This window comes from Haliotis rubra, unplaced genomic scaffold, assembly GCF_003918875.1.
Source record: "Haliotis rubra isolate DU_JTF1 unplaced genomic scaffold, ASM391887v1 Scf312, whole genome shotgun sequence".
Lineage (NCBI taxonomy): Eukaryota > Metazoa > Mollusca > Gastropoda > Lepetellida > Haliotidae > Haliotis > Haliotis rubra.
In genome coordinates this window covers 907,996-928,582 of record NW_025766983.1, presented here as the reverse complement: position 1 = coordinate 928,582, position 20,587 = coordinate 907,996, and the positions used below count along the sequence as shown (strand labels likewise).

Sequence of the window (20,587 nt, the reverse complement as noted above, 5' to 3'; positions counted from 1 at the left end):
GAGTATGTAACGGAAATTGAAAGATAAATAACACCGGGTGACGTTTCAAACTATGTGTACACAGGAAGTGCATTTGGAGATTTGCACCGAAAGGTATCGATGGTGAGAAAATTTGGTCAAACTGGAGTTTTTTCGAACGCACAACCTTTGTATGTTAGACCTTGTTTATCTTTAGAATGTACTTGCAGTTGTTAAATAACTGACATTATGAATGTCGTATTCATTACATGAGGTGTCAAGTGGACCTTCCACTGCTCACCATATGGTCACATGTTATTTTACGACTTAGGAACTTTCATCATTTTCTGGAACATGCTTTGTAGGCCTGTTTTTGAACATCTTGTATTGTTGATTATGATATTGATTCTGGTCGTATGTATTTTGCGGCTACGATTAACAGACACAGTTGTCCCAATTCCTTTCCACGCCATAATTTCACCAGTGAAGATCCGGGTTAGACTTGCCAATGTTGGTTTGCATGCTTATCTCAAGAGGCAGCAAACGGGATCAAGGTATCAGCTGGTTGAATTGCTAACTTAGATCATGCATATCATATCACATTGAGGTAGGTTAATCATTATGTCAATCAGAGGATTTGATGTTACAGATATTATTTACAGATCTGCAGGAATTAGGGACTGTTCATAATTTTAAAATTTATGGCAAGGGGAGGTGGGGGGGATGAGGATTTTTATCGAGAAGCATGTACAATGTTAATGATCCCCCTAAACTTTATGCACAAAGTAAGTCCCGCTCCCCCAAACACACACACCTGCATGTCATACAAAATCAATTACCCCCTCTCCTTGCCATATTTTCTATGCCTATTTTTTTACTATTCCTATGTACAAAGTTGCTGACCCCCAATACATGTGTACAAAATTGCTGACCCCCAGCATGTGTACAAAATGTGTGATATATCAGCCTCTCAGCAGGCCCAGATAATGTCCTGTTTTTATTGTTATTCCTTTCTCAGCATTCCGGGCAATATCATTCCCCCCCCCAAACAAATTTAAGAAAAATATCTTCCCAACTACCGTAGTCATCATGGTTTTATATATACTAACCATTACAGATTAAGTTCATTAACTGTAGTCATTCACTTCTCTTGATCAGTATATCATGGTATGTGTAACCGAATCTGTTTTCCTGAATGCTCTCATTGATGTTGTTAGTATCACCACTGTGTTGACTTTTTCAGCAAATAAACGTACACAGATAAAATATGGAATCTGCCACGCCTACATTGAAATCTGAAACTGGCGAGAAGTCACAGTCCAAGGAAGTTAGTTTAGAGACAGATGGTGCAAGTGATCCCCCAAAAGATGACCCTTCTGATGTGAGGTCAAATGCACAAGACATTGATGCAAACAACAGTGCACATATACCTGTACAGCAGGGAGGCCCAACAGTACCTACCCCGACAGACGTAGAGAAAACCGGGGCAGGGCAGACAGCAGCAGGGGACGGTAACACTTTGTTACAGCCAGATGATGGAGAACTGGGAGAGATGTTATCAGATGGTGAGCAATCACTTATGCCTGATTATTACCCTTAAGATAAATTTGTCGAATTCTGATTGGTCAACAGCCAAAGCATACGAAACCATGTTGGCGGATTTGCCAGGGTGTATGAACCGTACACACCGTCAAATCTGTCACGTGACACTCTATACAGATTGTACAAATGACCTTGACCTTAGAAGGGAATGTGGCTGCCAAACGGCTAATCGCTTCGAAATTTTAGAGTTGACGTATACAATTATGAATATAAACAGAGTAATAGAATTGTTGCCATAATTTCTTATTTGTTCGTGCCAATAGATATATAAAAAAAAAAAAATTGTTTCTGTAATTGACTTGTTGTTTAACAAAACCTTAAATCCAATAATTTTTATCATAAACTGAGCAATCCCGAGTTATCTCCCTTTATGGCGATTCAGGAAAAATCATGGCGAAACGTTTTGTGTCTCATTCTGCTGAAAGATTGAATGTCTGTTTTTAAAGATATGCTAAATAAAGAGACCATAAGGGTAATAATTCATCACACTGTGTTTTGAAAGTGTGTACGGGACTGTAACACACTTGTAAATTCTGCACCTCAGGAAATACGAAATTTACAAGGGTCTTACAGTCCCGTACACACCCTTTCAAAACACTGTGTAACTAATAATATTACCTACTGACAAAGTGTGTTGGTTTTCAAAGATTGAAGGTATTCCAATACGATTAGCTATGATAACTGCATACCTGTGCTGCTCCTGGAGGACAGTTTTGCTGTTGCTGCAGTGCTGGGCTGTCCCGATCTGTGCAATATGATTCACTTCCCAGACTCTTGCTTCAAATACGAGAACATATATTATACATCGTGCAACAAATTATTGACTTCTCATGTTAGAACGATTGAGTGAATTTAATTTTACATACCTTTTAGCAATATACCAGCAATACCACAGCAGGGACATCAGAAATGTGTCATGTTAGAAAAAGGAACTGTAAAGATTTATTTTATATGCCATTGTACTCAGACTTGGCAGTCAGATATACAGTCCTGGTTGATTCCCACCTGAATGGATTCACTCACTTATTGCTGATCAGGCTCAGTGACCTGGTTGATTGAGTTTTTCACATCTGTAACCATGGTAACGGTGTAGGATGTCGCTGTAGGAATGTGCATGCACATAAGGGAGGTAACTGAGAATTAACTTCTCATCTTTTTGGAATTACAAAAACATTTCAAAGGTGTTTGACATTAAACACATCATAAACATCAATATTTGGAATCATCTGATGCACCGAGCATGTAAAAATAGTATTGTGATCCGATTTGTGGAAAGAATGAAAACCAGTGAACCGATATACTTACAATACAGCAAATCCTGATGTGATATCATCTTTATCTTATTGTCACTCTTTGTAGCATTACATTTAACAACAGACACTGAAAGAAAGACCAGGTTTTGTAACCTCATTTTGTCATGTACAGAAGAGGAGGATGAAGTGAGTGAGGATGAGAGTGGGGAGGAGACAGACATCGAGGACAATGATGAGATGTCATACCCCATGAGAGGGCGAGACTCCAACCCCGACCTCCCCGACACTGTGACAACGCTGGAGACGCTAGATGGCAGCAAGGTGTATGTCGTGGGAACAGCTCACTTCAGTCTGGAGAGTCAGGAGGATGTCTCAAAGGTACATCTGTCGGGGTATTCTGCCTGTGTGTGTGAGTTAGGGGAGGAACATATTTGATATTATCCTTTTGATGGGGGACATATTTGATTATCCATATGTGTGTAGCAGGGGCATATTTGATTATCTTTGTGTTGGGAGGAACATCCATTGTTGAGGGGGGCATATTTGATTTGATTATCCATGTGTTAGGGGCATATTTGATTATCCATGTGTTAGGGGCATATTTGATTATCCTGTGTGTTAGGGGCATATTTGATTATCTGTGTGTTAGGGGCATATTTGATTATCTGTGTGTTAGGGGCATATTTGATTATCTGTGTGTTAGGGGCATATTTGATTATCCATGTGTTAGGGGCATATTTGATTATCCATGTGTTAGGGGCATATTTGATTATCCATGTGTTAGGGGCATATTTGATTCTCTGTGTGTTAGGGGCATATTTGATTATCCATGTGTTAGGGGCATATTTGATTATCCATGTGTTAGGGGCATATTTGATTATCTGTGTGTTAGGGGCATATTTGATTATCTGTGTGTTAGGGGCATATTTGATTATCCATGTGTTAGGGGCATATTTGATTATCTGTGTGTTAGGGGCATATTTGATTATCTGTGTGTTAGGGGCATATTTGATTATCTATGTGTTAGGGGCATATTTGATTATCTGTGTGTTAGGGGCATATTTGATTATCCATGTGTTAGGGGCATATTTGATTATCCATGTGTTAGGGGCATATTTGATTATCTGTGTGTTTGACCCAAAAGGTGAAGGTCCAAGTCTTCATTTTGGGGGGTCATCCAGCTGTCTTACAGGTCATGTCTGAAGTAAATTTCAAGTAACCCTCAAATCCACTCATGTTGCAGGTGATCCGGTCGACGCAGCCAGACTTTGTGATGGTGGAGCTGTGTAAGAGTCGGATCAACATCCTGGAACTGGATGAAGCCACGCTACTGGAGGAGGCCAAGAACATCAACATGGAGAAGATCAGGATGGCAATCAAACAGGTACAGACACCACTGATCTGTAGTCCTTAGTGACAGGTTCAGTAAATTGTTGGGTTTACTTTTAGCTGCCCTTACCACTTACCAGGCCAAGTATAGTGTAGTAGACCTTGTGTTTGGGCTAGTATCTTGTGTTGCACACTGCTTTCAACATGTTGAATCTTTTTCCAGAGAACTTCATTGCTACATATTTGGTAATATTATCAGGATTATTTTTATCCCCTGCCTATAGAAAGTATAGCATGGATATAGAAATGAGTTATAGTTTTCCATTCATCATGTTTCTTTTTTGGAATATCAGTCATTATTCACGAAATATGTGTAACAAAACTTTGTGTACATCAGCTGACTCCTTAACTGGTGCCTTTGGTGATTCAAAATATTCCAAATGTGTAGTAAATCAGTTTCTGCATAATGTATAATACATATAAGGTTCAGGAGGCATAAATACTTGGCATACTGATGATGTATACAATGTTACATTTCATGTGTCTATATACAAGCAAGGTTGCCATTTTCCTGTTACAGTGTGGTATGATCAAATTTATCAGTAACCATGGTAACTGTTTTCCTGTTACAGAGCGGTATGATCCAGGGTGTTATGCACTTATTGCTGCTCAGCATGTCCGCCCATCTTACCAAGGAACTCGGTATGGCACCGGGGGGGGAGAGTTCCGCAGAGCATTCCAGGAGGTGTGTCATTGATGCTTATTGTAATAAAAATCATATCATTTCCATGGTCTAGTGGATAGCACATTTGGGTGGTTGAATCACCTGGATATGTAACTCACCACTAGGCTACCCCACCAGCCCTCATGACAGTGGTTAGAGCGTCCGCCCGGAAAGTGGAAGGTCGCGGGTTCGATCCCCGGTCGCGTCATACCAAAAGACGTTAAAATATGGTACTTGTTGGTCTCAGTCTGGCGCTCGGCATTAATGGGTACAACAAGGACTGGTCGGCTCGGGAGTCAGTATAATGTGTCTGAGTGGGGTATTCATGCTTAACTGCATCATGGTATCTCAGTGAGCTAGCACTATAAAACCAGCTTAAGTCTGGGCTAGTACAAGCAGCCGCACATAGACATACACACGCATGCACGTCGTCATATGAGCGAAATATTCTCAAGTACAACGTAAAACCCAATTTCACCTCACCTCACCAGCCCTCATACCATAAAGAGATGCTAAAAGATGGTAAATCATCAAGATGGTTTCTTGATGGAATATCTGAGCATGGAAATTTTGAAATGTCTTAGTGTGATTGCTTCTATGACATTTCTTTGTATAAAATAATTACTCCCTCTAACACATGTATCTCCAACAGTGTCAGTCTTCCTCTTTGTCTGTATGTCAGTATTCTAAGTTTACTTGTGTTGTGTGCAGTCACGGCGAGTGCCTGGGTGTCGCCTTCAGTTAGGAGATCGTCCAATACAGATCACGCTGAAGAGAGCCTTGGCAGCCCTGTCCCTGTGGCAGAAGGTCAGGCTCGCCTGGTACCTCATCACATCCAAGGATCCTATCAGGTACGTGTAGGAGACTTATTTTGTTGTCAATATGTGTAGTAGACATAAGTTGTTGTGAGTAGTATGTTGATACGTGTAGTACACATACAATGTTGTTATCCCCGATAACACGTTTTGCGGGGGAGGGTATTAAAATATCCCTCCGTCCATCTGTGCACATTTGTCTTTTCCGGAGCAGAACTTTAAAACTGTTCACTCTTTCTTCACCAAATTTGGCACATAGATTATTCTGGTGGTGTACTGGTGCCTTTTGGTAGTTTTGGAATTCTAAATGAAATATTTTTTGCGTTTCCATGGCAACAAGTTTGACTTCGACTGAATTTGGTGGTAATGCTCTTTTCCGGAACAGAACTTTAAAACCGTACAATATTTCTTCACCAAACTTTTCATATAGATAGGTCTAGCAGTGAACTGGTGCCTTTTGGTAGTTTTTGGATTTCTGAATAAAATATTTTTTGCGTTTCCATGGCAACAAGTTTGACTTAGACTGAATTTGGTAGTAGTGCTCCTTTCTGGAGCAGAACTAAAAAACCTTTCAATACTCTCCTTCCACTTTGCTATATACATGCCAAAACATTTGACATAATCATAACTAGTAGACATATTCATAAAGAGTATATTGCCATTGTGGGGGATATTGCTGATTTTGTCTTCTTATTGGTATTTGCAGCAGACTTACATTGTCAAAACTCTTCACCAAAAGAGCTCTCATTCTTGAGCTATGGTATATATACCAGGTGTACTGTCACTTTTGTTTTACATTAGAACCAGTTTGCTGTACAGAGTTGCTTCCCTTAGCTCTGCCATAATTAGATTATGATTCTTAGCCAGGATCATATCCATGCGAGTTTGTTTCAAAAAGTTATAAGCATCTTATGACTCTCTTTGGGCTTTGCTCCCCACATTAGGCTGTATATGTATAGCCGAAATGCAAAATACTGATCAAAGTAGCCCTGACATCATTAAACTGATTGCACTCGCCCATCCAACACCCATCCTTTTGAGACCCGTGAAGGTCCGAGTTAGAATTGATCTTCAGTAACCCCATTCTTGTCGTAAGAGGCGACTAACGGGATCGGGTGGTCAGGCTCGCTGACTTGGTTGATACAAGTCATCAGTTCCCAATTGCGCAGATCGATGCTCATGCTGTTGATCACTGGATTGTCTGGTCCAGACTCGATTATTTACAGACCGCTGCCATATACCTGGAATATTGATGAGTGTGGCGTAAAACTAAACTCACTCACTCACTCACCATCCTTCTGCCAGGACCATTGTGTTGGTTAATTGTTTGTTTATGGTGTTTTCACTCACTCACTCACCATCCTTCTGCCAGGACCATTATGTTAGTTAATTGTTTGTTTATGGTGTTTTCAGTAAGGAAGATGTAGAGAAGTGCAAGCAACGCGACCTGCTGGAACAGATGTTGAGGGAGATGACAGGAGAGTTCCCTGCCCTTAGCCGAGTCTTTGTGGAAGAACGCGATCTGTACCTTGCACACTCACTCAAGATGGCCGCCCGACCCATTCAGTGTCAACAAGTACCTGAAGGTTAGGGAGCCAACTGGAACCCACTGATACAAGAGTTGAACCTCTTAGGTTCAGCTTCTCCATTTGTAAAAAAGATACCTGTAAACTTGGTAGAGTCATTGAAAGAAGTCATTTAATTGGTGAACATGGTTTGAATTTCATCATTTTATGGCAGACATGAACAGACAGGCTAGAATGGGTCTGCAGTAGCCTGACAGGGTAATGGCCGACATGAACAGACAGGCTAGAATTGGTCTGCAGTAGCCTGACAGGCTCTGATGGTCTGGCTTCACATACTTGGTGCATGTCATGGTTTCCGTTTTGCATAGATTGATATGCTCATAATGTCAATCATTAGATTACCTTACATTTCTCATTTATTTACTAGAGTGGTGGGGTAGCCTAGTGGTTAAAGCATTCACTCACCATGCTAAAGACCGGGTTTGATTCCCTACATGGGTACATTGTGTGATATTGCAAAAATATTGCTTAAAGCAGCGTAAAACCATACTCACTCATTCACTCATTTATTTACTGATTGCCATCAAATTTCTTGAGTGGTGTTAGAAAACAGCAACCATCAAACATGATTATGTTGATTAACAAATTGTTGGTTAGTTTGAATTAAATTTGAAAACAGATCAACCTATTTTGAACACCATTTTCACCTCATATTGAACGTCTTCTCTAGCTTCATAAAGGTTCTATAAATTGGAGTGTTTGTTGGTCACTGATGCTGAATGTGTCTGACTTCAGGGTATATTCCGACTGTGGTGGTCGGTGTTGTCGGGATCGGTCACGTGCCTGGCATCGTGGCCAACTGGAGCAAGGAGCACAACATTCAGGAGATACTCATGTGGGTCTTCAGTCACCTTAGAGCCAAAATATCTAAACTTATACATCAGCATTTCAAAATAAAAGATGAGTTGCAACACATTTAAAGTCCTGTCTTTCAAAGAAGGGGCGATGGAGTAACCTAGTGGTTAAAGTGTTCTCTCGTCACTCGTCGGTTCAATTCCCTGGGTACAATGTGTGAAGCCCATTTCTGGTCTCCCCTGCCGTGATTTTGCTAAAATATTGCTAAAATCAGTTTAATAGTAAACTAACACTCTTTGAAAGTGCTACAAGCCTATCTGTTCAGACGACTGTTGATGTTTAAGAGGACAGAAGCACACTGTTTTGTATGGTTCCTAAGAGACAGACAGACAATACTTTATTACCTTAAAAGGTATTCGTTTTGGTTCACATTTGTCCAACAAAAAATAGAAATGAATAACAATAAAAATATGACATTACTAAAAACATAAAAGATATAAATATGTGCTTGAATAGAAATAAATGAATAAGATGAAAACTGGACATTCAACATTTGTTTAAAATTGCAATACTTTGAGGAGAGTGTTTAGCCTTACACGATTGTTGAATAAATGAATGTTGGATGTCTATCCATGTTAATACTGTCTTTACCCCTGTATTTTCTTGTCATTTTCAGAGTGCCTGAAGGGTCAGTGTTGGGCCGAGTTCTACGATGGAGTGTACGAGCTAGTGTGCTAGGTTTATTAACGTATGGATGTTATAGGCTGTATAGATGGACCTCTCATATCGTCTTCTAAAGAGTTGCTACATCACTGATTCCATCGTCCTTCATCCTCCAGCCAACATTGTACTCTGTGGCACTGAAGTCAGCGGCTCAACTGAAATTAACTTTCAACAGAATCAGGCTAAGTCTTTCCAAGAATTCGCCAATAGCGTCTTCATTGGATAACCTTCAACAGACTCGTCCACCAGTGTTTTCACGTCAAAACATTATCAGAATCAGCCAACAATTCTTTGTTACAGAACCTGCAACTGAATTATCCAACAGAGTTTAAATGGCAAAATCATTATCAGAATCGTCCCACAATATCTCCATGGCAAATTACAATTGCCAAAAATGTATCTGTATGTTTGTCTTACAGAAATGTGTTCATTCCATGATCAGTTGTCCTGATGCCATAGTTAATAGCCAAGGTTGTATTGCTTCATTTGAGGCCTAATTGCGATATCGATATCATTGCAACATACCGGTAATGTACCATAATGTTGTCATGGTAACGGCATCATTTGTTGACTGGTAATTTTCATCTAGGAATTGGTACAATCATCTGCAGGTTCAAGATCAGCCATGTTTGTATACAAAGCTTGTCTTTTACGACAGCACAAGATAATATCGTGATGGTATGTGAATGTTTGCAGCCAAAGTTCATGGCTACACAGCAAATTGTACATTGTGTTAAGTTGAAACATTTATTACATTTTGAAGGATATTTCAAGTTTGTTAGATTTTATTCAGTTGTACAAATCATTGACACTTGTAATCATCAGCTATTGGGGAAGGATAAAGTTATTTGTATGATAAACAGTTGCACATATATTTGTTTAAATAATCGTGTATTCCTTTTGATTTGACATCTGTGTTATTTTACTTCATTTTAAGTATTGTCAGAGTGTAAATATTTATACACTATTACACATTTATTTATTCAGGTGATACAGTACGAACATGTGGCAACAGATGTGGTACTATACTGCTCTATTGATGGTTCGTGTAGATCTGGGTTTCTCATGTGACATTGCCAGGCTAATTTGGAAATATCCCTGCTCTTTCAAAATTGAGATTTCTTACTTTTTACACTCTGAGGTATATGACATTATATTTTCAGATTTCATTTTATTCAATGATATAAAATTAGCATTTAAGCTTTTGTTCAGTGATGCGAAATAAGGATTTAACGTTCTTATTTATCGGTGCTGATTTCAGTGAAAGGCAGTCACCTCTAACAAACCATAAAATTACAGAAATCCTGAATTCTAATTTTGTATGAATTTTAGGACATTTTCTGTTGACTTGGGACTGAATATTGGGCTCAGACCTGGTTTCAATAAATTCCTGTGTACTGGGATTTCCTGTATTTAAACCAGATTAAGCTCATAGGGCCTAAAAGCAGGTTTTTCCCCAGTTTTACATGGACCTAAATTAAGGCTTTTCATTACTTTTGTCGGGAGTGATGTCCCTTGGTAAAGCACATGGTGAACGCCACTATTTACAACATTCATAGTTAACTCCCCTGGACTCCAGAGACAGGGCAGATACTGAAGACAGCAATAGGCCATGTAAATGTACAAGATGCAAAAAGTTTCTATCAAGTAGGAAAATATCGTATTCGGACATATTCCATGAGAGCAGAGAATCTGTCATATTATGTGCAATTCTCAAATTTAAGCTCAATTATGGTTTTAAAATGTCATTAACATGGGGGTCATTTTTCATTATTTAGCACAAGGCTTAAATATAGTAATTCTCGGTACATCAACACACAGCCTGTATCATCTGCCCGAAACGTGTGGATTCTGCATTGTCAAGGTGGAAATATTAGCTGTCAAATTTCATTATATAGTTCAAATTGGCAATAACTGGTCACACTATTTCAAAACAATGTCTGTTTTTCAGAAGCAAAGTACGGTATCTGGACAGGATATAGGTAGCAGACGTCATTTTGCTTCTGCAGTGTCTATCATCATAGAGTAGATAATCAGGGATCGACATGGCCACTAGTCTGTTACTCCAAGACTTGTGAAAATCTAGAAAGACTTGTTGTCTTCTCCCAAGACTAATGTCCTTCGCCATTGGTAAGAAATTAGCTGGTGGCCAGTTTGATATGATCTGAAGTGTCGACACCTTTTCATTGTAGAAATTATGCAGTATAGCATTGTGATATATCAGTCCATTGTCAGTTTTTTTTCTACTTTGATTGATGAAAACTCAGTATTCCAAAACCGAATGTTAACCATCATGCCAGCAGACAGTGCACCAGGTCCAGCTATGCAGTGTCACGACATGTTCTTAGATGACAATAAATACCCCATGAAATAATTGTTTATCCAACATTTGAAAGTTGAAATACCTCATTTATGTTGTCAAACTTTTGGACTAGATTCATTTGATGATACAATGCTAACTCAGTTTGTGTCCTCTCATGAGGTAGGTCAAAGTAAATTTTTCTTTTGGCACCTTGACTGCGCGAATATCTGAGAACAAGGATGAAAATGGGTTGACATACCTGATGAAAAATGCAGTAAACTGGCTGATCAAAATTTTTGAGGGAGGGATGTTTTAGTTGATTGGTTTATGATTGTGTGTGTGTTTGTTGTCCCATAAATAACAGAAGTCGAAGTTTGTCATGACTTCCCTTTTGTGGAGACATTAATTGATTTAGGACTGAAAACAAATATTGTGTCCCAAATTTTGGTCTTTTTTAACAGACCTTTCTATTCAATACAGTTGGTAAGTTATCAGAGAAATATGCATCAGTGTTGCAAAATTTGGTTCTTAGTAATTATTTGACAGTAGTTAGGAATCGTTCCTGATATTTGCATTTGAGGCCAAGTATACAGTAGATTTCCGAAAATGTCTGTGTGAGGCTGTGTGTGATTGGTGGAGACAGTTACGCCTGCAACTACTTCTCATGTAATATCAGTCATGAATCGGTTCATTGATCCAGTCTTCCCGATTTCCACTTGTCTGATTCAGTGCATTTGGGGTTGGCGAGTTAATGTTGCTATTTGATACTTTGTGACTTACTGGATCTGCTGTGTTCTACAGTTTGTGTTCTCTTGTTGTGTTTGCTTTCATAGATACCACAACCATTTCAGAAGGACTTTTTTAATATAGAATAATTTTGCTCTTGGTTTACAGAGCTTTGGCCCCAAAAATTTAAGTTGGTAGGTTATAAAAATAAAAAAATTAAACTGTCTTGACAATTGCAAATATACTTTCTGTATTTCCTCTGTATAATTCATAGTTTATTATATTTTGAATTTTTTAAGATCAATTTCCATCAGGTTATAATTATTGTACTTGATAGTAGCTTAAAATATTTTGAATTTTTTAACAGTTACCTTTTTCTGGTCAAATTAGTAAATACCTACAGCTGTCCAGTTTTTGGAGTCAACAGAATCGTATTTTGAAAAACAAATGGCATCATTAGAGGTGTGTGTTATTGTTATTTAATGTTTGAAATGCTGATGGAGTTTATTTGTTTTCTATTTTTGTATATCGTGTTTTTTTTGTCCATGCAAACAAACAGGTTGATTTTTGTACAGTGCATTTTAAGGTTGTACACTCTTGTATCCCATATGTTTGAGTGCTGTTTTTGTAGCTTTCATGTTGACTCCTGTTGAAAAGTTATGTCACTTCCTCCACAATATTTTATATGAAATATGTTTCCTTAATTTGCCGGTGAAGATGTAATGAACTGTCTGATGGCCTACAGGTCTGAACACTACTGTCTGATGACCAGTTGGTCTGAATTTTACTGTCTGATGGTCTATAGGTCTGAACGCTACTGTCTGATTACCTACAGGTCTGAACACTACTGTCTAATAACCAGTTGGTCTGAACTCTACTGTCTGATGGTCCGTAGGTCTGAATGCTACTGTCTCATGACCTACAGGTCTGAACACTAATGACTGGTGTCCAGTTGGTCTATCATCCCATTGCCATTTGGCCCAAACTGAACTGACTCATGGACAACTGGACTGAGCATAACAATCTGAATGCCATCTGGTCTGAACAGAACAATCTGATGGCCATTTGGTCCAAACTGTCTGATGGGCAGTTGATCTGAACAGAACAATCTTATTGCCAATCGGTCTGAACAGAATAATCTGAATGCCAAATGGTCTGAACAGAGCAATACGATGGCCATTTGGTCCAAAGAATACTGTGTCATGCGCAACTGGTTGAGACACTGCCTTATGGCCAATTGGTGATACGGTAATGCCCGAAGACAATATTCCAGCAATATCTGTATGGTACTGCCTGAGGGCCAGTTGGTCTGTCCGCCAGTTGGTCTGTCCGGCCAGTTGGTCTGTCCGGCTAGTTGGCCTGTCTGGCCAGTTGGTCTGTCCGGCCAGTTGGTCTGTCTGGCAAGTTGGTCTGTCCGCTAGTTCGTCTGTCCGGCTAGTTGGTCTGTCCGCTAGTTGGTCTGTCCGCTAGTTGGTCTGTCCGCTAGTTGGTCAGTCCGGCCAGTTGGTCTGTCCGCTAGTTGGTCTGTCCGCTAGTTGGTCTGTCCGGCCAGTTGGTCTGTCCGGCCAGTTGGTCTGTCTGGCCAGTTGGTCTGTCCGGCTAGTTGGCCTGTCTGGCCAGTTGGTCTGTCCGCCAGTTGGTCTGTCTGGCAGTTGGTCTGTCCGGCCAGTTGGTCTGTCCGGCTAGTTGGTCTGTCTGGCCAGTTGGTCTGTCTGGCTAGTTGGTCTGTCCGGCCAGTTGGCCTGTCTGGCAAGTTGGTCTGTCCGCTAGTTGGTCTGTCTGGCCAGTTGGTCTGTCCGGCTAGTTGGTCTGTCCGGCCAGTTGGTCTGTCCGGCTAGTTGGATGGGCTTGTCACTGTACTTCTGCTGATTCATAACCAACACTGATAGAAGGTTCTGACCATATGAAATATCAAGTCATTTAAAAAGGTGCTGATTACATAGTTTCCATGGTTCAGAGTTTGATTGTTTTGTTCATTACAATGTCCCTCTGCATCCCCACTCAACACACTGCCTCCCTGTATGCTGCTAGAGTGACTGTAAGGGGAAAGGTATCATGGTGGCCTCAACAAATACCTAATACAACAACTATCAAGGTTGGAATGGGGACCTGGGTAATAAATTTGAACTGACCCCTGCCCTGACATGTATTAGACATGATCTTGTCACCATGATGCAGGACATTGTTACAAAATCAACTAAGCCCACACAGATAGAATCAACCATTCATGAACTGCTGGCTGCTGTTTCCAAAGGTGTTCAAGCAGCCTGAAAGAACATCAGCTTGTTGATAGTTTCCCACAAACCTATTGTCAACATCACAGCCAAATTCATGTTATTTATCTGAGATGGCTAAGTCTTCCAATTTCACCTTTCTCAATCAGCAGTCTGTAAGTTGATACAAACAGCTCAGTAGGGCATGCTGGAAGATATTCATTACACTGATTTCGTACTCTTCATTGAAACAAGACAATCAGTGTTTTTATTACTGCAGCTGTTTAAAGTGAGATATATTTGCTTAATATGTCTTCTGTCAGACAGCTATTATATATATATATATTTAAAGCTTTCAGAAATTATATTATTCATCAACAATTATTCCCGAAGAAATGACAAAAGGGGTACTGAATGCTAAAGCTGTAAACACATAAAGGACCAAGGGTTTTTACATATATTTTTCATGCGTTTGAGTGTTGCATATGTTGCAGCATTTGCCTGTTATTAATAGTATGTCATAAGCTGCCTTCAGATAACAGGTTACCTCCATTTTTTTGACATGGCTACCATTCCTGTATTGCAATGTTCAAAGGTCATCAAAATGCATTATGTAGATTAGTTTGGCTAAATAGAGTAACTTTCCTTTGTCATGACAGGATCTGCTAATCATGCGCTTGATTACTAGGAGCACCCCAATTATCATCCTTGGTTTGTCAGCACCATGTCCATTCTCTAGGATATTTGTAGGGTATATCTAGGATATTTCTAGGGTATAACTAGGATATCTCTAGGGTATGTCTAGGATATCTCTAGGGTATGTCTAGGATATCTCTAGGGTATGTCTAGGATATATCTAGGGTATAACTAGGATATCTCTAGGGTATGTCCAGGATATCTCTAGGGTATAACTAGCATATCTCTAGGGTATATCTAGGATATCTCTAGGGTATATCTAGAATATCTCTAGGGTATAACTAGGGTATGTCTAGGATATCTCTAGGGTATGTCTAGGATATCTCTAGGGTATAACTAGGGTATGTCTAGGATATATCTAGGGTATAACTAGGATATCTCTAGGGTATGTCTAGGATATCTCTAGGGTATAACTAGCATATCTCTAGGGTATATCTAGGATATCTCTAGGGTATATCTAGGATATCTCTAGGGTATAACTAGGATATATCTAGGGTATGTCTAGGATATCTCTAGGGTATAACTAGGGTATGTCTAGGATATCTCTAGGGTATGTCTAGGATATCTCTAGGGTATAACTAGCATATCTCTAGGGTATATCTAGGATATCTCTAGGGTATAACTAGGGTATGTCTAGGATATCTCTAGGGTATGTCTAGGATATCTCTAGGGTATAACTAGCATATCTCTAGGGTATATCTAGGATATCTCTAGGGTATAACTAGGGTATATTTAGGATATCTCTAGGGTATAACTAGGATATCTCTAGGGTATATTTAGGATATCTCTAGGGTATATCTAGGGTATCTCTGGTATAGGTTATGTCTAACCTGCATCACTTTGTACTGTCCTCTGAGCTGTGATAAAACTGAAATACTTATCAAATCAGCATTAAACCCAACTCACTGTCAAGTTCAGTGTGTTGTTATACCATTTTGACTTGTGTAGGCAATGGATACTTTGTAATACAATCTGGTCATTCTTCAGTGGTCACCTTTCAAACACTGCCATTAAAACATCATTATTTTTGTTATCATTTTCACAAAAATGAAGGAAATTGAATTTATTCAATATATCTGTATCAAAATGACTAATTACATGTACAATTTCTGAATCCTAGAAAAGTGCAACTGTGTCATACTCCGTTGTCGCTGATTGACTTACACCTGTATGAGAGTCATTGGATGTTGTCTGTTTCATTCTACATCTTCATCATCTCCTAGGAGGCTACAACTATGGAACTATTTTGTTGTAGGATTGATCCCAACTGTTGTGTTTCCTCACATTTCCTCACAACTGTGTATTCTGATCCCGATCTTAAGCATTAATTCTTCATATGAAATATCATCTTCAATTTCTTGTGTCTTTGTAAGTGAAGTGGTTTTAATATTAACAGCATATGCAGATAAATATTAAAATTCATCAGTCAGAAGAGACTATAAGACAATGGTACACACAGGTTGATATTATGTTAACATTTTACCCTATTTTATTACATGTATGCTGAACATTCTTCTTTCTGCTAAAACGATGTGTTCACTTTTTTACATAGGTGGATCCTGAAGGTGGGGTGGGGGTGCCCTTTTGTCCTGAAAGTTCATTAAATGACCATTGAAACTCTCATGAAAACGGGTGAAAATGAACTGTGCACCCCCCTTTCTCAAAAAGCTGTATCCGCCTCTGTTCAGTATTTTGCAGGGATCCAGCTTATGAGAGAATACATTCTCACACCCAGTGTAGGCAGATGTGTGATAGTGAACGAGAGCACTTTCACAATACCGCATCCTCTGTTATCAAGGGGACTATGTCCCCCATTCCAATTATGACCCATCATCTGCCACCAAACTTCACCTAGAGTCCATTTTGAGGCACTGAAGAAAATCATACAATCAAATTCCAGGTTTTGTCAGTTAAGTGGCAACTTCACACAAGTACTTTGAATATCCTCTCGTGTACTATTTCAAATACATCTGAGAATGGTAATAGTAAAATGGTGTTATTCCCCATATTTTGGTACTCTTCTGCAACTAATTAATCATTTATATAGTCTTTTGGTTTGACTAAATATTGTAAGAGCTCAATATTAATTGTGTGATAGAAATTCTGTGATAAGATTTATGGCGAATGTGTCAATGGGGTTTATAATAGAGACTGGAAAATTGAGGATGACAATCTCTTCGCAATATTTAATGGTAAAGCTAGTTTGTATATATATTCGGAGATCTCGTAAGAACAAGACTTGGTTCCAGATGGCAGCCCAGCTATTATTAACCAAGTCCATCAATAGAAGTGTATTACTTTTGTATATGGTGATTGTTGTGCAGAATGGTTCTGGAACCGTGCTGTGTTCATAGACTCAAGTGCCTTATCTGACGGGCGTATTTCAGTACCACTGCCACTCTCATTATGGTAAGATCTCAGTGGTCACTACTGCAGCCTTGTGTAGTCATAGCGTGCGCTAGCTTCTGATGTAATTGAGATTAGTATCACTACTGACAGATACAACATACCATGTCTGCCATAATAGGTGTCCAGGGGAATTAGAAGTATATTTGGGGAGGATATTTAAGCCATGCTAGACACTTCAGTTGTGTGACAAGATCAAGTGGTTGTGAATCAGATTTAACATGTGTTATATTTGGGATTACACTTTCTCAGTAAAGTACAGATTCTGGCATTGTGTTGGGTTGAGTCCCATCCGGGATTCGAACCCACACCCTCAGAGTCTTGCACCTTATCGCCTTTCTAAATGGCATTGTGTATTCGAATCAGATTTAATTAAACTATACATGAAATTAAAACTTTGGATTTATTAAATAGTTACCAGGCAATTATATAACCCATCGACACTGCTGTTTTCAGGGGGAATTAGGTGAACTGACATGTACATTTTTGGTCTTATCAAGATTACTGACACATTTGTCTCGAAGTTGGGTGGGTGCTTACTGGGGCTGGATGCTTAATATGGCGAATACGGTAGATATAGTCTTGATCGCAATTATTATTCAGGGATTTAGTACAGATGTCCATAGGTTCAGTGTTAGACAATGTTCCTGCATGATACATGTAATTTTTTAATACTGCAATTCACAAACACTTTGAGAGAGAAAGAATATGATGCAAATTTTTTGGGGGGGCCATGTAGAATTAATTTTCTTGTTTTACTGACGAATATTAACTAAATCTTCCAGAATTAAGACACAAGTTTTGAAACTTTTATGTTGGGATTATTTTTACCTACCACTTGACACAGACATAAACATTTTGTGAAAGAAGAAATAAAATTTATGCAGCCAGAATGTATCTATGCATGTTTTGAGGCTGATAATTGGAGAAGAAGAAAATAGAACTGTTCCATCTACGATATATTTGTCAGTCCATGAAATGGAAGTTTCTGATGTTCCATGGATATTTTTGACAACCTGTCTGCAATCAGTAACTGTTTAATTCTACATATTCAGAAGAAACTATAATCCTACTTTTCGACAAACTGCAGAGATCCTTCATGCCTCAACCCAAAGTTGGTTGTGTTGTGTTTTGTGAAGTGAAAGATTTTCTGAGAAGGCATAAGGATTTCTACTTGAGACATGAATGAGGTAAATTTCAGGTGTGTCCTTGTGTTGGGTTTGTTTTTGTTGTTTTTGTAAATTTAGGGGATGGTAATTTATTACAGGGAAGGATGGGTTAGGTGTTTTTCATGTTCTGATGTACTGAAAGGAGTTAGGCTCCAAGAGTCCTTGTACTATTTGTTTCTTGATCCTCCTCAAATATGTGTATTACATTTTAGAACCTGCCCATGAGACTCAGATTTTTTTCTTCTTTAATATATTGTCAGTCCCTAAGTTTTCCATTTCTTGTTTTTATCATAACCGGTAATTAAGATGTGCGAGTAGTAAAAGTCTGTGTGTGGTATTTATTATGATTTGAATTTAATAAATATATTACATGAGTGTGTGCATGTGTGTTTGCTCTTTGAAATATTGAACATTGGAGAAAATGTTTCAACTCTTTATCTGATTGTCACACTGACTGAATGTTTTGTTTATTTATGAACATGTGAGTTTTCACAGATTTCAAATACTGTTATGAGCTCATGGTTGTTGAACACAAGACGTATATGTTAAGTAAAAAGTATATCTGTTGAAACCATTATTTTCAAATATTGCTATACTTTAAATAAACAATAACTGCTGTTGAATTTAACAGAAAATACAGTTTTGTTATTTCTTATGTCTGTACATAACAGTGAATGAAAGAGGCAATATGGCATCATGATGAGTCAGTCTCATGTTGGTTTGTGACTTGACTTTTATCGTATTAAATGATGTCATGTCAGCTACAGCCTGCAGCTGTCATTTATCACTTTGAGTGAGTGAGTTCAGTTTTACACCGCTTTGGGCAATATCACGGTGGGAAACAGAAATGGGCTTCACACATTGTACCCATGTGGGGATTCGAACCCAGATCTTCAGTCTGATTGTCACTTTGAAGAAACCGAGGAGTACAGGGATGGTGCTGACAAGCAAGGAATCTAAATGACAAACAAGGAATCTAAATGACAAACAAGGAATCTAAATGACAAAGAATGAATCTTTATGACAAAGAATGAATCTAAATGACAAGCAAGGAATCTAAATGACAAGCAAGGAATCTAAATGACATGCAAGGAATCTAAATGACAAACAAGGAATCTAAATCAGAATGAATCTGGGATTGAAACCCATGATCACTCTGATCCTTGGTTACCTAAGGAATGCAACTCTTCATTGCAAGTTGCAGCACTTTAGACCACATGGCCAACCATGTCTTGCAATGAATCCAGAACACTGCCTTATGATGTGATGAAATAGAAGATTGGTTGGTCATAATGGCTGTTAGATGTAAGAATTAATGGAGGACGGGAGAACTCAGCCTGCTCCAGTGAGACGGTTCAGTGGTTACAGATATTAGGAGTTCTCTGCTAATTAGGTGATGTGGGAGAAGGTAAGGCAGGAAATTTAGGTGATGTGGCAGGAAACTATGTGACGTCAATAGTCAAGTCTGGATCAAACAGCACAGTTATTGATGTCAAGGGATTGATCTCCACAACTAGGATACAATTACGTGTATACGCATCAGCTCAGTCACCCAGCCTGACCAGCTGATCCTGTGTGTCACCTGTTATGACCAGCTGATCCTGTGTCACCTGTTATGACCAGCTGATCCTGTGTGTCACCTGTTATGACCAGCTGATCCTGTGTGTCACCTGTTATGACCAGCTGATCCTGTATGTCACCTGTTATGACAGCTGTGTCACCTGTTATGACCAGCTGATCCTGTGTGTCACCTCCTGTGTGTGTCACCTGTTATGACCAGCTGATCCTGTGTGTCACCTGTTATGACCAGCTGATCCTGTATGTCACCTGTTATGACCAGCTGATCCTGTGTGTCACCTGTTATGACCAGCTGATCCTGTGTGTCACCTGTTATGACCAGCTGATCCTGTGTGTCACCTGTTATGACCAGCTGATCCTGTATGTCACCTGTTATGACCAGCATGAGTTGCTGATGGCCAGTTCTAACCCAGATCTTCTTGAGGTGATGACCAACACAGCTCTCCGTGTGTCATCATCGGGAATTCACCAAGTATATGTCCTACATCGGTGTATTACATTTACCAGCATCTGATTCACAACACAAATCCAACACAAGAAAAAAAGAATTCACAGAACTAATAGCTCACAAATAAGCTGATTGACTCTCATAACACCTAGGAGGGCGTCTGGGCAGCCTAGTGGTTAAAGTGTTGGTTCATCATGCCGAAGACCTGGGTTTGATCCCCACATGGGTACAATGTGTGAAGCCCATTTCTGGTGTCGCTCACTC

General features: G+C 39.2%; 1 protein-coding gene across 1 annotated transcript; it reads left to right on the top strand.

Annotated features, from left to right (window-relative positions):
* The first annotated feature begins 229 nt into the window (after positions 1-229).
* On the top strand, positions 230-18,932 carry LOC124283296 (traB domain-containing protein-like). Its single transcript, XM_046719325.1, is given in 10 exon segments — positions 230-512; positions 1,202-1,523; positions 2,986-3,191; positions 4,057-4,197; positions 4,775-4,855; positions 4,858-4,887; positions 5,578-5,717; positions 7,095-7,267; positions 8,003-8,102; positions 8,739-18,932. Coding segments are annotated over 9 exon segments (1,290 nt in total). The 5' UTR covers positions 230-512; positions 1,202-1,225; the 3' UTR covers positions 8,860-18,932.
* Positions 18,933-20,587: the final 1,655 nt, after the last annotated feature.